This window comes from Heptranchias perlo, chromosome 23 (genome assembly GCF_035084215.1).
Source record: "Heptranchias perlo isolate sHepPer1 chromosome 23, sHepPer1.hap1, whole genome shotgun sequence".
In the NCBI taxonomy this organism is placed as follows: domain Eukaryota; kingdom Metazoa; phylum Chordata; class Chondrichthyes; order Hexanchiformes; family Hexanchidae; genus Heptranchias; species Heptranchias perlo.
The window spans coordinates 26,851,361-26,864,572 of NC_090347.1; the positions used below are offsets into that span (position 1 = coordinate 26,851,361).

At 42.9% G+C, this 13,212-nt stretch overlaps 1 protein-coding gene across 1 annotated transcript in view; it reads left to right on the forward strand.

Moving 5' to 3' along the window:
• The window catches only part of usp43a (ubiquitin specific peptidase 43a), a 356,354-nt gene extending 343,698 nt beyond the window's left edge, over window positions 1–12,656 (forward strand). The window contains exons 14-16 of the mRNA XM_068004243.1: window positions 737–895; window positions 5,838–5,996; window positions 10,869–12,656. Coding sequence (XP_067860344.1) covers window positions 737–895; window positions 5,838–5,996; window positions 10,869–12,130 — 1,580 coding nt within the window. The 3' untranslated portion in view covers window positions 12,131–12,656. The remainder of the gene's footprint in view (window positions 1–736; window positions 896–5,837; window positions 5,997–10,868) is intronic.
• Window positions 12,657–13,212: the final 556 nt, after the last annotated feature.

Consider the following 13,212-nt stretch of genomic DNA (forward strand, 5'->3'; position numbering starts at 1 on the left):
TTTTCAGAGCCCCCCCCGCCATGAACCCGCCGGCTCGGACGTCCGAAAATCGAGCCCCATGTGACTCAAGCTTTGGTAATACTGCTACCTTGTGGTTCAAAGTGAAGCAAAATTGGTGGTGTTTCAATACACAGTGCCATGGACTGGTAGGATGTGGTGAGTTGCCAATCTTAGTGAAGCAGTCAAAGGGTGGTGCAGGCCAGAGACCATCCCACAAGATGAGTGGGGAAATTGGTGAATGAAGTAGCATTGGTCGAGCTCATTTGTCTGTGCTCTCAAGCAAAAGTGGGTTGTGTGGGGAAACTTAAGAGTGGTATTAGGAAAAAGCAAGCTCTCAATAAATTCTAAAAATAAAGTTATACAGCTCAAAAATACTCTGCAAAAGATTTAAAGTTTCAAAAAGTGCTAAATATCTAGCTAGGCTTTCACGTGCATGTCCATAAGTATTTAAGCTAAACGGTGTCACTGTTCTGTCGGAGTGATAGGGATTGGGTGATGGACTCCACAGGAGCTCCAACTGTTTCATTCATTTCTGTTAGTCATCAGCTACACATTCATTAGTTCTGTGACCACAAACGTCCTTACTTGCAATATAAATAATTGAAAGAACTCAGAACACATTCATTAGAAAATATTTATCAACAAGCCTATATTGTAACTGGGATATTGGGGAAGTAAATGGAGAAATGCTGCTATTTTGTTCTAGCTTATTGATTTTACTCTCTGTGTTTGTCAGCATACTGCAGAAACTCTGTGGATGGGCAGTGGTATGGTTATGATGACAGTAATGCAGAATTGATTCCAGAAGAAGAGATCTGCACTCGTGGTGCCTACATACTCTTTTATCAAAAGAGGAACGCCATTCCACCCTGGTCGGCCAACAGCTCTGTGGCAGGTATGTAGAATTTGAGAATTGCAGTTTGTTACTGTGGTGATATGTGGCTCAGTGACCAGCCCTTTTCTGGTCAAAGACAGTTAGTATACAGTACATAAAAAAGGTAGACTCCTGCTAGGAAATTGAGCATAAATGACAAAGAGCAGTGGTTTACTGACAAGCAAACAAGTGATGTCAAAATTCAACATAGAAGCCTGAGGATAAGGAATTTATTCTAGGTATATTTGGTTGTAGTTTTGTACAGGCCCGATGCCATCAAGTGATGGAGCTGTATTTACCATTAGGAGCTAGTTTATTTTCACTGCTGAGAGAGGACAGGAGACTGAGAAATGAAATGAGAGACCAGGGCTCATTGAAGCTGACCTTAAAGATCCACAGTATGGGAGACTAGCAATGGGAGAGAAATGGTAATGAGAAATTGAACCCGGGAGAAGAGCTGAATGAAAAAGGAGTCATCACGGAGGGGAAAGGTGGACTTCTCAAGATATTGATAGGAGAGGCAAGGAAGTAAATGAGAACAAACCAACAACAAGACTTGAGCGTGAAGTACAGTATGGACAACATACAAATGCTGCTGTTGTGAGGATGAATGAGATTGAAATGGTCAGGTCAATGTTTACACAAGACTTAAAAAGGCTGTTGTCTGCAGCAGTCTCTTTTGAAGCATGCAAAAAGGAAATCAACTGATTTGTAATTTAGCAGCAAATGGAGGTTTAGTGTCAGGATGGAAGAGAGATGCAAATGGTCTGAGCATGTTGTCGTCATGGATCGAAATGATGGTGTGCCAGATGGACATTGTGCCCCTTCCCTACTCTTTCCTTTCCACTTTACTGATGACTCCGTGCTCTTGTAATGAAAACCTGCTTCTGATATAATGTGGGAGTGACTTTGAAATTCATGTAGGAGATTTTTCACCCTCTGCAAAAAATAGATCCTATAAAATGAGGCTTCTAATATAATGATTGGTGTGTGTGTCCAGTCAACATCTAAAAGTACTTTTTTTTAACTCAGAAAAGAAGTCATCTGGCCTTTTGCTCTTCTTTACACACTGGTGCATTAAAAACAAGATGTTCCAGAATTGACATGAAAGTACACTGTGACACCTTTCAGTGCTTTTGAGGTTATCAATAAATAACTAAAAATTCTAAAATTAAAATTCATCCAATTAGCTCTTTCTTAATAAAGGAAATATGGGTTTGTCTGCTGATGAGTAACAATTGGAGTCTTTCGGAAACCTACTTAAGAATTCTGCAGAAGTATTGTACGCGACTGATATTTATAAAGGAAGGAGGAAGTTTTCACCATCATCACCTGAGCTGTAATCTGGCAGAGTTGAGCACGCGCCCATTGTAGAACACAACTAATTTTCATCCCTTTGATTTCAATGAGCTGAAAATCAGGCAGTTTTTACAATGGGCGAGGGATGTGCTCCACCAGATTACCACCCAGGCAGTGAAGGAGAAATGATACCCGCAATATCCTTCATGCAAGATGTGAATAAGATGCAATGTATAATTTAAATATATTTATGCATGGTGTAAAATGTGACACTTCTCTTCTATGAAATGTTAATTTGGCGGTTTTGGTGTTTCATAGTAATTTGTGTTTTATAACAATAGGTACATTTGCATCCGAATGTGTGCGCAGCTGTGTTATACATCCTCGGCAATGGCTTCTCTTCTTTTCCCACATGGTCACCTCCAAAGTCTCCCAAGAATCTATCTTCAGCCCCTTCCTCTTCTCTATCTACATATGGCCCCTCAACGATATCATCTGCAGGCACTGGGTCACCTTCCATAAGTATGCTGATAATACCCAGCTCTCCCTTTCCACCACTTCTCTTGACCTTTTTATAGCCTTCATGCTGTCAGATTCCTTGTCCAACATCAAGTCCAAGATGAGTTTGAACTTCCTTCAGTTAAGCATTGAGAAGACAAATGCTACTGTCTTTGTCCCCCACCAGAAACTCTGCTCCCTTTCCACTGACTCTATCCATCTCCTCAGCTACTGTCTCAGGTTGAACCAGAAAATTCACTAGAATGTGTACATGTTTTGTTATATCAAAATCCCATTTTCACATATACCCATGATAAATATGGGATATTTTTGTCTGCAATCTATTTTTCTTCTCTCTTTCTACTGCATTTCTTAGCATAGAAACAGCTTCTCTAAAGAAAGATACATCCCCAAAATGGCTTCAGTGACTGCATACTAGCAAATTGGCTTTTATTCTTTTAACTATGTGTGAAGTAAAGAAGCCAGTCAAGCCAATACCATTTACTACTAACAGACTTTTTTCCCCAAGCACCTCTGTGAAGGATCTCGAGGCATTTTTCTACATTAAAGATACTATATTAGTTCAATTGTTGTATGCATCTGGAAAGACAATCATTCAATGCATCCTAGAAACAATTAACATCTATCAAATAGGTTAATTAGCCAAGACATCTTCTGATCAGGATAGCCCTAGCACAAATGGTATCTATTTAACGCCCATGTATATGCATTATGGAGCTTGTTCAAGTGAACTGCCTCAGTATCACAGATTAACTCCTCAAGGACAAGACTATATTTGAATGCATTTTATGAGTATCAGGATCAGAAATCAGAACTGCAACAGACAAGAAGGCAATCCATGGCTCTGTGGATAAGATACCCAAGTAATTCCGAGAAAGACTGGAACAGGTACAGATCAGACAACTATTCCCTCCCCAAGAAATGTCTACACCTTATTTGAAAGATCTGCTAAGAAAGCTATTCTAGGGTACCCAGCTGACTAGTTTGTCTGTTTAACCCTTTCATGAACTGGTTCAAAGCTGCTTTGTTACTTAAACAGACTTCTGTTTGGTAAGTTTAATCTGTTATAAGAGTGTCCATCGTGACCGATGAAGCGATGTGGATATGTAGTGGAATTCCCACCATATAATCCAGAGAACAACCAAAGGCTTTATTTTTCATCTAGGGCATGCTATCCCAAATTAATTTGTGAACAAGGTCTCGCTTCAGTTCATAGGCAGCACAGGTTGCCTACGGAAGCTGGCGCAAGATAAAGTATCTCGAAAAGCCCAAATTGTAACAGTATCTTAATTGCAATTAAGAGTACCAGTTAAAACAAATATTGATCAAGAATGTCTGCAGCCGTAATAGTGGAGCCCTGGAGCCCAAACAAATGTCCAATTTTTCTCACCTGACACTTGGAATTGTTCTAGACTCTAGGGGAAGTTGCCATTTTCGGGGTGCGGGGGGTGTTCCACATGTCCCAGTGGCCCTTTTGGCCCATACTGGTAAGTGCTCACACTGCGGCATCATTGATGCTGTTAATGGAGACCTTTTAGCATGTAAACATCTTTCTCTTCTCAGTCCGCCTTTGCGGATGATTTGAAGCTGTTTTCTTGCATTTTACTAGAATGACTACATTCAGCCTAACCACAAGTAAAGCACGGTAATGTTATGATTGTTTTAAGATCTTAAATCCTGAAAACAGCTCTATTTTTTGTAAGAGGGGAGGGAGTTTCAGAAGCTGGTTATTGTAAGAATTACTTCTGAAATAAAAACAGTGGTATGTGGTCGTTGTTCATAGTTTTCATGTTTAACCAACTCTAACTGAACTGTTATGTACAAAAAGTACTTAGTGAAAAGTGGTGATGCAAATATTTAAGAAAAATTCAACTGTTCATTTGATCTTTCAATCTGCATTTTACTGAATACCTAAATCCTGGTGCAGTAATACAGTTCTTAGCATTTGCTTCAAATAAAGTTACCTGTTTCCATTTTCCTTTTAATAAAAAAAAACAAAGAAATTACTGAAGCACAATGTAAATGTTGTATAACATAAGCTAACAATATTTTCAAAGTGCCCTTATATTGATGATGAATTTTGAAATGGAAACTATTAGTGAATTTTGCACTAATTGTAATTTATTGCAAAACGCTGAACGATTAACTTCTATTTGTCATCCTGAAACTTGATCATTGGTACAGATAAAGTCGCCAGTTAGGGATCATTTGAATATAACTCTTGCCTTCATTAGCCTGTCTTTTGGCATTTGAGAAAAAAACAGGCAACTGTTTTTACACATTTTTAGCCAAGATAAGGGAAACTTTTTTTTACACTATTTTACATAACAGTCGAACAAACAGTGCTCAGTTGGAGATTCATAGGTTTCAAGTCCCAGAGCAACCTGCTTTAGCTGGGTGTCTGATTAGTTCCTGACAGGGAACTAAACGGAGAGGCCCTTAATGAATTGGTAAGAAATAGTCCTGGATTGCTTGCTGTGCTGTGCTGTATTTTTCTATTTTGTCGCTGAGGCACATCAGCAAATTGAACCATTCTCTCCCTCATCAACAAAAGGTGATGATCAGAATAAAATAGAAGTACTGGATGAATTGCTTTTCAATCCCAAAAATAACTGAATCATCGATTTTGTTGGAGCTGTTCTGATCGTGAATTATTTTGAGAGTGATTAGCTGAATACTTCTCTGAATATAATTTAATTGATGTGCTGGTAGATGCCGTATTTTTTATCGCAGTCATGCACCATGGCAACAGAATGGAACACCAACCTTGGCCTATATGATGATCAAGTTGGTGTAACTGGATTGGGGAGGTCAAGGTGTAAAACTGTGATGTACATTATGTTGATACTTATGATCAATTCAGTTTCTCCCATCTGCAGCAACTAATGGATTTTTAATTTTGGGAAGAGTGTTGGCCCAAGTAGTTTGGAAAAGTAGTAACAACAAATTGCAGTTGACCTGATATTGGCACGCAACTGAGCTAATTGTTCAGTTCAAACAATGCCCCGTCAAAATATAATCATCAACTTTGTAATTCACAAAGTTGGCTTGTGTGGTGACAGACATGAAATATTTTAATGACCATTGAGGTCTATTATAATCCAATGAACATGGAGATTTTATAGAGATATTTTTTCTCATGCAGGATCTACGAGCTCATCAATCTCTGATCATTGGCTTAACCGGCTTACTGGAGACAGCAAACGAGGGAGCTTGGTATCCCGAGGGTCCACAAATTGCACATCCGTCCCTTCATCTCCGGACTCTCCTGTCTTCCCTGATAATCCGATAAGGGATAAAAATGGTATGGCTTGTTCAAAAAGATTAACCTTTGGTCATTACTGGTGCCATATCGACTCGAGTTCTCTTATAAAGATATGTTCCGGTTAACGTGAAATGTTCTGAAACCAACTGTGTACATAAAGAGTTTAGTCTCCGACAGTATGGTTTCCATGGCTATATATTTGTTACAATCATCAAGGCCTATGAATGTTAGCTCACGATTATGATTGTCAATCTGTTTTGTCTATTTCCTAAAAAGCTTTGAAAAACTGCATCAATGGGCTCGAATTTTGGACGTCCGAGCCAGCGGCTCCGAAAATCGGGGATTCCCGGGGCGGGTCCGGAACCCGGCTCCAACTTGCCCACTTCCAGGTTCCCCAGTGACGCGCTTAGATGCGCGCGCAGCCCCCGCATGCGGAACTGCCAGCGGGATCCCACTTAAACCAATTAATTAGATAGTTCAAATCGTTTGCAGACCTGATTTGTCGGATATTTTAGCAGGGGTGGGATTTTCAACTCAACTGAGCGTGTTTCCCGTACTGGGGGAAACACTCCCAGTTGAAATGGACGTGTTGCAGCCACCAGCTGCAAAGGTCCATTTGACAGGTGGGGGTGGGGGAGACCCTCACTCATTGCAGGAAGCCACTCTGTCACTTTGAACAAAGTTTGGCCTCCACCACCCTCCTCCTAACAATAAAATTCACCAACTTGCACACTTACCCCGGTGTGCAGACACATGTACCTACCTTGCGGATCGCCTCAAACATACATCTTCCGGATGGGGGCGGCCTCAGCTGCAGTCATGACCTCCTCGGAGGGCGAACAACATCACGAGCCTCGCCGGCCATGCCATCCATCTCTGACATGTGGAGCTCCACAAGACAGTGCTGTGACACATCCACCTGCACAGCAGGAGGGAGGGCAACCGCAGAGAGAGATGCTTCGCAGAGGGCACTACCCTCGCCACAGGGTCCACAGACCGAGGCTCAGCTTCCTGGACCTCTCTGAGCAGCAGTGCACACGGAGGCTTAGAGTCACTCGACATGTAGTCGTGGACATCTGCAGTCTCCTTCATGCCGAGCTGCTCCCAGCTGGCCTGAGCACCATCTTCTTACCTGTCGCTGTCAAAGTCACCACTGCCCTCAACAACTTCTCCTCCGCATCCTTCCAGGGGACATCGCCGACATCTCTCGGTCGTCTGCACAAAAGAGCCCTGCAAATACACCTACACCCACTCTGCAGTGACACAAAGGGTGGCATCAGGTGTGGGTCTTCATGGTGATCCTCAGGAAAGAGCATTATTGCACAAACCAGACAAGATTTGCAAAGACGTGGCAGTAGTGATGATAACAATTTTTAATGATTTTTTGCAAAACAAAGGGAAATAAATCAAAAGCATGACATTTCATCTTTCACCCTTGTGCATCCCCTTTGTGCTCACAAATCCTTCGCCTTAAGTTTACGGGAACCCCTACGTGGTGCTTCCCCTGTGGCTTGAGCAGAGGTAGTGACAGGTTGCTCTTGTCCATGCCCTGACCGATGAGATACTTTGCGCAGACGCCCTCTGGGTTTCGATGCCCGTGAGGGCCCCTCCAAAGACTGCTCCACCTGCACCTGTGCAGGGGCAGACTCGGCGACCTGGAGAGGGGGCAGCATTGCGGTACAGGTTGTGAGGGGGGCAATGGGTGAGACGTGGGAGCGCTTTGAGTGGCGCCCCACTTCAATGTCCCCTTTCACCATCATCCCTCTCCTGGCACAGGCCCACATCACTCCTTCCACCCTGCTGGACGACAGTTTGGAGGACTTGTGTGAAGCCTTTGAAGGCCAGTTGTAAGGTATCTGTCCGCCTGTTTAAAGCGGCAGAATGTTGCTCACCCTGAACCCGAACAGCCATTGTCAGGGCCTGAATGGACTCATTGTTGAGCCATGCTTGATGCTCGATGGAGGCTAGCCTTTCCTCCATCGCAGACATTCCCGCACCTATCCGTGACACTATCTCAGAGATGCCTTCACGTCCCTGTGACAGTATTCCACGCATGCAGGAGTTGGACTCCTCCATCCTCTGCGCAATTGTGGAGAGTGCGTGTGGCAACTGTTCCAGTACCTCGGCAATGTGCTGCTGGCTCTCGATGACTCTCCTTTTCATGGCTGGCCCCCAGGGTTTAGCATCTGGTTCCAGCTTAGCAAATCCTGGAGGAGAGTGCTCCCACCGATGCAGACTATCCACGGCTGCCCCTGCCACCAGGGTCTGCTCGTGCTCACATGTGCATGGTGACTCACCGTATGCAAGCCCAACTAAGTGAGGACGGGGACCCACCGAGGTGTATGTATCTGCCCTGGTGGATGGATGGCTCAGATGTGAAGATGGACCCTCAGAGGCCAGCAGGTCCTCTGAGGAATCGCCCTCCACAGTCACAGCAGTCGCAGATGGCCCTGCAAGAGAACAGAAAGCAATATTAAGCATGTGGACAGATGTTGAGGTGCTGCAGGTGCCAAGTGATGCTAAGATCATTCGCTATCATGAGTGCTGAGTGTTAGATTTCTGTCACCAGTCGCTTGTGCACTCCCAGTCTCGGCGTCCATCATGGACAGGCTTATTTTGAGTGCCTGCTGCTCCGCATCTGTTAATGCCACCTGGTGTGGCGGGCCCCCTCCGGTCCTTGCCCTCCCCCGGGCATTCTGGCATCTCTTCTCCTATCAAGGCAAAATACAGAGGCGTGATTGAGTGATGGTTGCATGGTGACCCACTGCATGCATTGGTGTGGATGGGGTTGAGCATGAGGGAGATGCATGGGAGGGTGCGTGTGAGACATAGCCATGAGATTGTATGAGGATTGGGTTGCGTGGTAGTGTTCGAATGGGAACTGGGGCGGTGAGTACGTGCAGGCAAGGTGAGGATGATGGTTGAGTGGATGTGAAGAGTGATGCGAGAGCATTGTGGTGGCAGTGCAGAAGGAGTTGTGTGGTGGTGGAGGTGATGTGGAAGATGGAGTGTGCGAGAATGCGTAAGTATACTCACTTTGGCTGATCTGGTTAGATCATTAAATCTCTTCCTGCACTGCACCCAGGTTCTGGACACATTAGGTGACCTCTTCGGCCACCTCCAGCCAGGCCTTCTTGGTGGTGGAGGGAGGACACTTCCTCCCATCCGATGGGAAAAAAATTTCCCTCCTCCTCACCCCATCGAGCAGCACCTGGAGTGAGGAGTCAGAGAACCTTGGAGCAGCCTTGCCTCTGGCCTGCTCCATGCTCCGAAATTGGTTGTTTGCTGCAGGAGGAGCTATGGAGGACTGCGCCTTTAAATAGGGCTCCTCCGGCTGACAGCCTGTGATGCGGGTGTGCAGTGTGCCCGCTACGCAGCTTTCCAGCGCGGAAGCCAAGGTAAGTGGCTTCAATTAGGCTGCGATCGCGTGCGGAGCACTCCGAATTCACTGGGCACTTTACCCACGTGCCAGTCGACCCCCCCACTGCCAACCCGCCTCCCTCCTAAAATCGACCCCCATGCCTTAATTACAGCACATTATTAATTTTCACTGTGCAAATGTAACGGGGGTGAAGCAGAGAAGCAGGAAGAGAAAATTAAGTGGGGCAAGCATTGTCTAAAAGTGTAACACTCCCATTTATGAAACTTAATACAAATTGGACCTGTTTGCATTAGACAATTATAATTCTTGCAAAAAACAGTTTTGAATGGAGGGGGCAGTCTTTCTCAGCTCTTTTATATTACTGAGCGCTCAGTAACTGGCGCACTTTCTGGTGTGCTGAACCTGAAACAGTTATCCTGCAAAGTAGACTCAGAAACTACAGGGAACTGAGCATGCATGAGATTTTCACTTGTGGAATTTCTTCAAAGTTTTGGTCACGCTCAAAAAAGCATAACAGAATCGCAGTTTCGGCCAAAAGCAATGAGCAAAATCCCATTTCAAGAGGGTTTCACCACCTCATACAACATGGACAGCAAGTTGTTTATATTGTAAGGTTGTCACCCATGATGTTCTTTCTATCAGAGGTAACCGTGTGGGTATAAAGGGAGAAATGAAAGTTGATGGGTACACGCATTCTGCTAAAGATAGAACAAATCATTGACACATACTAATTTACACCTTACACATGTAAATTATGCCAGCTAGAAAATTAACTCTCAATTAATTGAAAAACAATGGCTGGTAACTTCCCAACCAGCAATGGCATGAATTGAAGTTTAATCCTGGGCAATAGCAGTAAAGCAACAGGTTTGTAATTTGCCCCTGTGTTTGAGTCTAGGCACTAAGAAGCTACCAGCAGGTCTCAAGGAAGGAGATGGGCCAATTGACGCGATGCTTCTTTGGCAATGTCATTGACCCTCTACTCATATTGTCCTTTTTTGTGTTGGAGCTATCAGGGAGAAGGTTAGTGGGAAGGTTATCTCATCACTGCCACATGCATGCATAATCACAGCCTGTGTCATGTTCTCAGAAAAACAGGACACCAGTTATGCTAGCAGAAGACTTTTTTTTAAAAAAAGCAATGAAAGATAAAGGCCCTGAAATAATGCAATGTGGGATACTACTATGCAAATGTTTAATGTGTTTGTCTGAAATTCCTCTCTCCACTATTTTTTGCAAAGTCTGGGGGAAGGCTCTTCACCTCCACTCAACATGACTGAATTGATAGCTCAGTAGTTTGCAGGTTTTGCAAACATGAACTCAAGACTCACTATTTCACCTTTGCACATTGGTGCTCCAGATTTCAGTGCTGTCTTTCTTAATAATGTAATCTTTGCATAACTATACATTTGTGGTGGTAAAGAAATATAAAATTCAAGTGCTAGATTTTGATGACATTCAATTGGAGAAAGAAAATGATTAAAATGCTGTAGAAAGCCCTGTAATTGATGATCTGTTCATCTTCCTAGGTGGTTTTGCAATACGACCATTTGTGCGTGGTATTCAAGGAAGAAGTATTAGTATGAAGGGTTCAGCTGTACCGGCTGTGCCTAAAGATACTACTCTAAAAAATGCAACACTACGTTGGTCACTGGGAGCCAAGGACAGACCAAAATCAATGCCTGGTGCCCTGGTTGAGTATTTGGAATCTGGTCGCAGGCCCAGGTGCACAAAAGAGTCCATTGTGCCAATAATGACGGGCACCACAGACCCTGACACTGTGCCATCAAAGGATAAATCAAAGCAGCCTAATTCAGATTGTCACATTGACTGTGCAAAGCAGGCAGGAAAAGGATCTACTTTAGACCAAAGCATAACTTCCGCTGGAAACAGGAATGGAGACGCTTCCGTTGAGAGAATGCATGATTCTTCGAACAGCTTTTGTAGCAGCCATAACAAAGAAAATTCCACAGATGAAAAAACAAGTACACTGAAGAGAAATGGAAAACAAAGAGGCTCTGGTACGTTGCAGAGAAAGTCATCTAAAATGGCAACTGACAAATCTGATGGGGTAAAAGGTGCATCAATCTTCAAAGCAGAAGAATCTTTACAACCAAGAGATGACAGAACAAGTAAGAGCACCAGTGGACATAGTATTGGTTCTGTGAACAGCTTGGCTCTAAGTGACACTTTGAAGAGAAGAAAAGGACACCATAGTGGCAAGACTCTTGAAAAGTCTCTATCCTTGAGGAGTACGGATCTTGAACCAATGTCCTCACTAAGTCTTCGAGAAACTGATAAAGGTAGTAAAGCAGAAGAAACAAAGCTAAATGAGAGAAAGTTTTCATTTTTGAAAACAAACTTTTTGAAGAAGGAATCTAAAAGGCAAAGTGAATTGGACAGTTATCGGACTTCAGAAAATGTCAATCTATCATCAAGGATATCGCTCTCCAATGGAGCTTTGAATGGTAAGCACAGGTTAGACTTTGTAAGTGAGAGCAAGGCAAGACTAGGAGTGAATGGAACCAAAAGCTCTGCCAAATACAGGGAGGAATTAAATAATGGCAGAATAAGCATATCAGGAGAAGAAATTAGACGATCACAGAGCTCATCCAACATAGCGCTCAAGGATGACTTGACTTTGAAGAGAACAACTTCACTTCAGAAGAATGGACCAGTCTCTCAGCAGGCCAGAAACCTAAATGTGGAAAGATATGGTACATTGCAGAGGATGAGATACAGCTCTTCCTCACTGGGAAGGAAAAAACCTGTGCCTGAATCAAGTTTTTAAAGGTATTACAACTGTAGATGGATTGAACACAATGAAGTAATTGTAGTTTTATAATTAGCTGCACTTTTTTTCTGTTACTTGTTTTGCATTCTTCAATTAATAGCCAATATTTGTAAATAACATTTGAGATTTTACAGATATCTAAGGACAAACATCAGATATATAGATTTGCTAACTTTGTGTGCTATAAGAACTCATATCTTTCCCTTTAAAATAATTGGCTCATTTTAATCAGTATGCAATAAGATTTTAACGTAGGTGAAGACTTAAAATGACATTAAAAGCCTATATTCGTCTCATATTAACGAATTTTAATCATTGCTTTGTTTATAAAAGAATACTTTTGTAAAAAAAAAGGAAATTTGTATTGCAGATAAGTTTTAAAGGTGTAACCAAAAATGTTAATATTTATAGGAAACACTGTACAATGTCTTTTTTTTGTCGCCTGAAATCGAATGTCAGCTGTTAACATTTATGTAAGGGAAAATGGCACAAGCTTTCATATTGATTAAAAACACTTTCAGAATACCCTACAATTATTGTAAAATGCCTGTTTTGTTCAGGAAATGGAGCTAACGAGCTGAATTGGTCAGGTTGACACCACTTTTTGTTCTCCCCAGGTTAGCTCTCCTCTTTTCCTGATGCTAGTGGCTAATGTTGGGACACAGTTCCATGAAGCTGGCTTGTCTTCTGGTGCCTTGTTAAAGTGGCCATTCTTCTTGCCTGAGTCTGGACAAGCTATTCGACTCTAGAGGCATCACAGTGAAGTTTGATCTTGTCCTCACCCAATGTCCGTGCACCTGCAACTTCCAGCAGGAGTCACTAGATAGGAATAAGGAGTGGGGAATTCTGGCTGAGGCAGAGTCCAAATATTTCTACTTTTTTATTTAAATTATAGCAAGGCTAAAAGATATTTGTTCTTTTTATCATGCTTTTCTATAAACGCACATCTTGCAATAAATATTACATGTCGTTTAGTCTGGAAACATATGATGTGCCAATGTGATGCTTTTCTGCCTGTCAGACAGATCAGGAGTGTACAGTGGGAAACCCTTCCTATTTCCAGTGCAAGAGCTCATTGA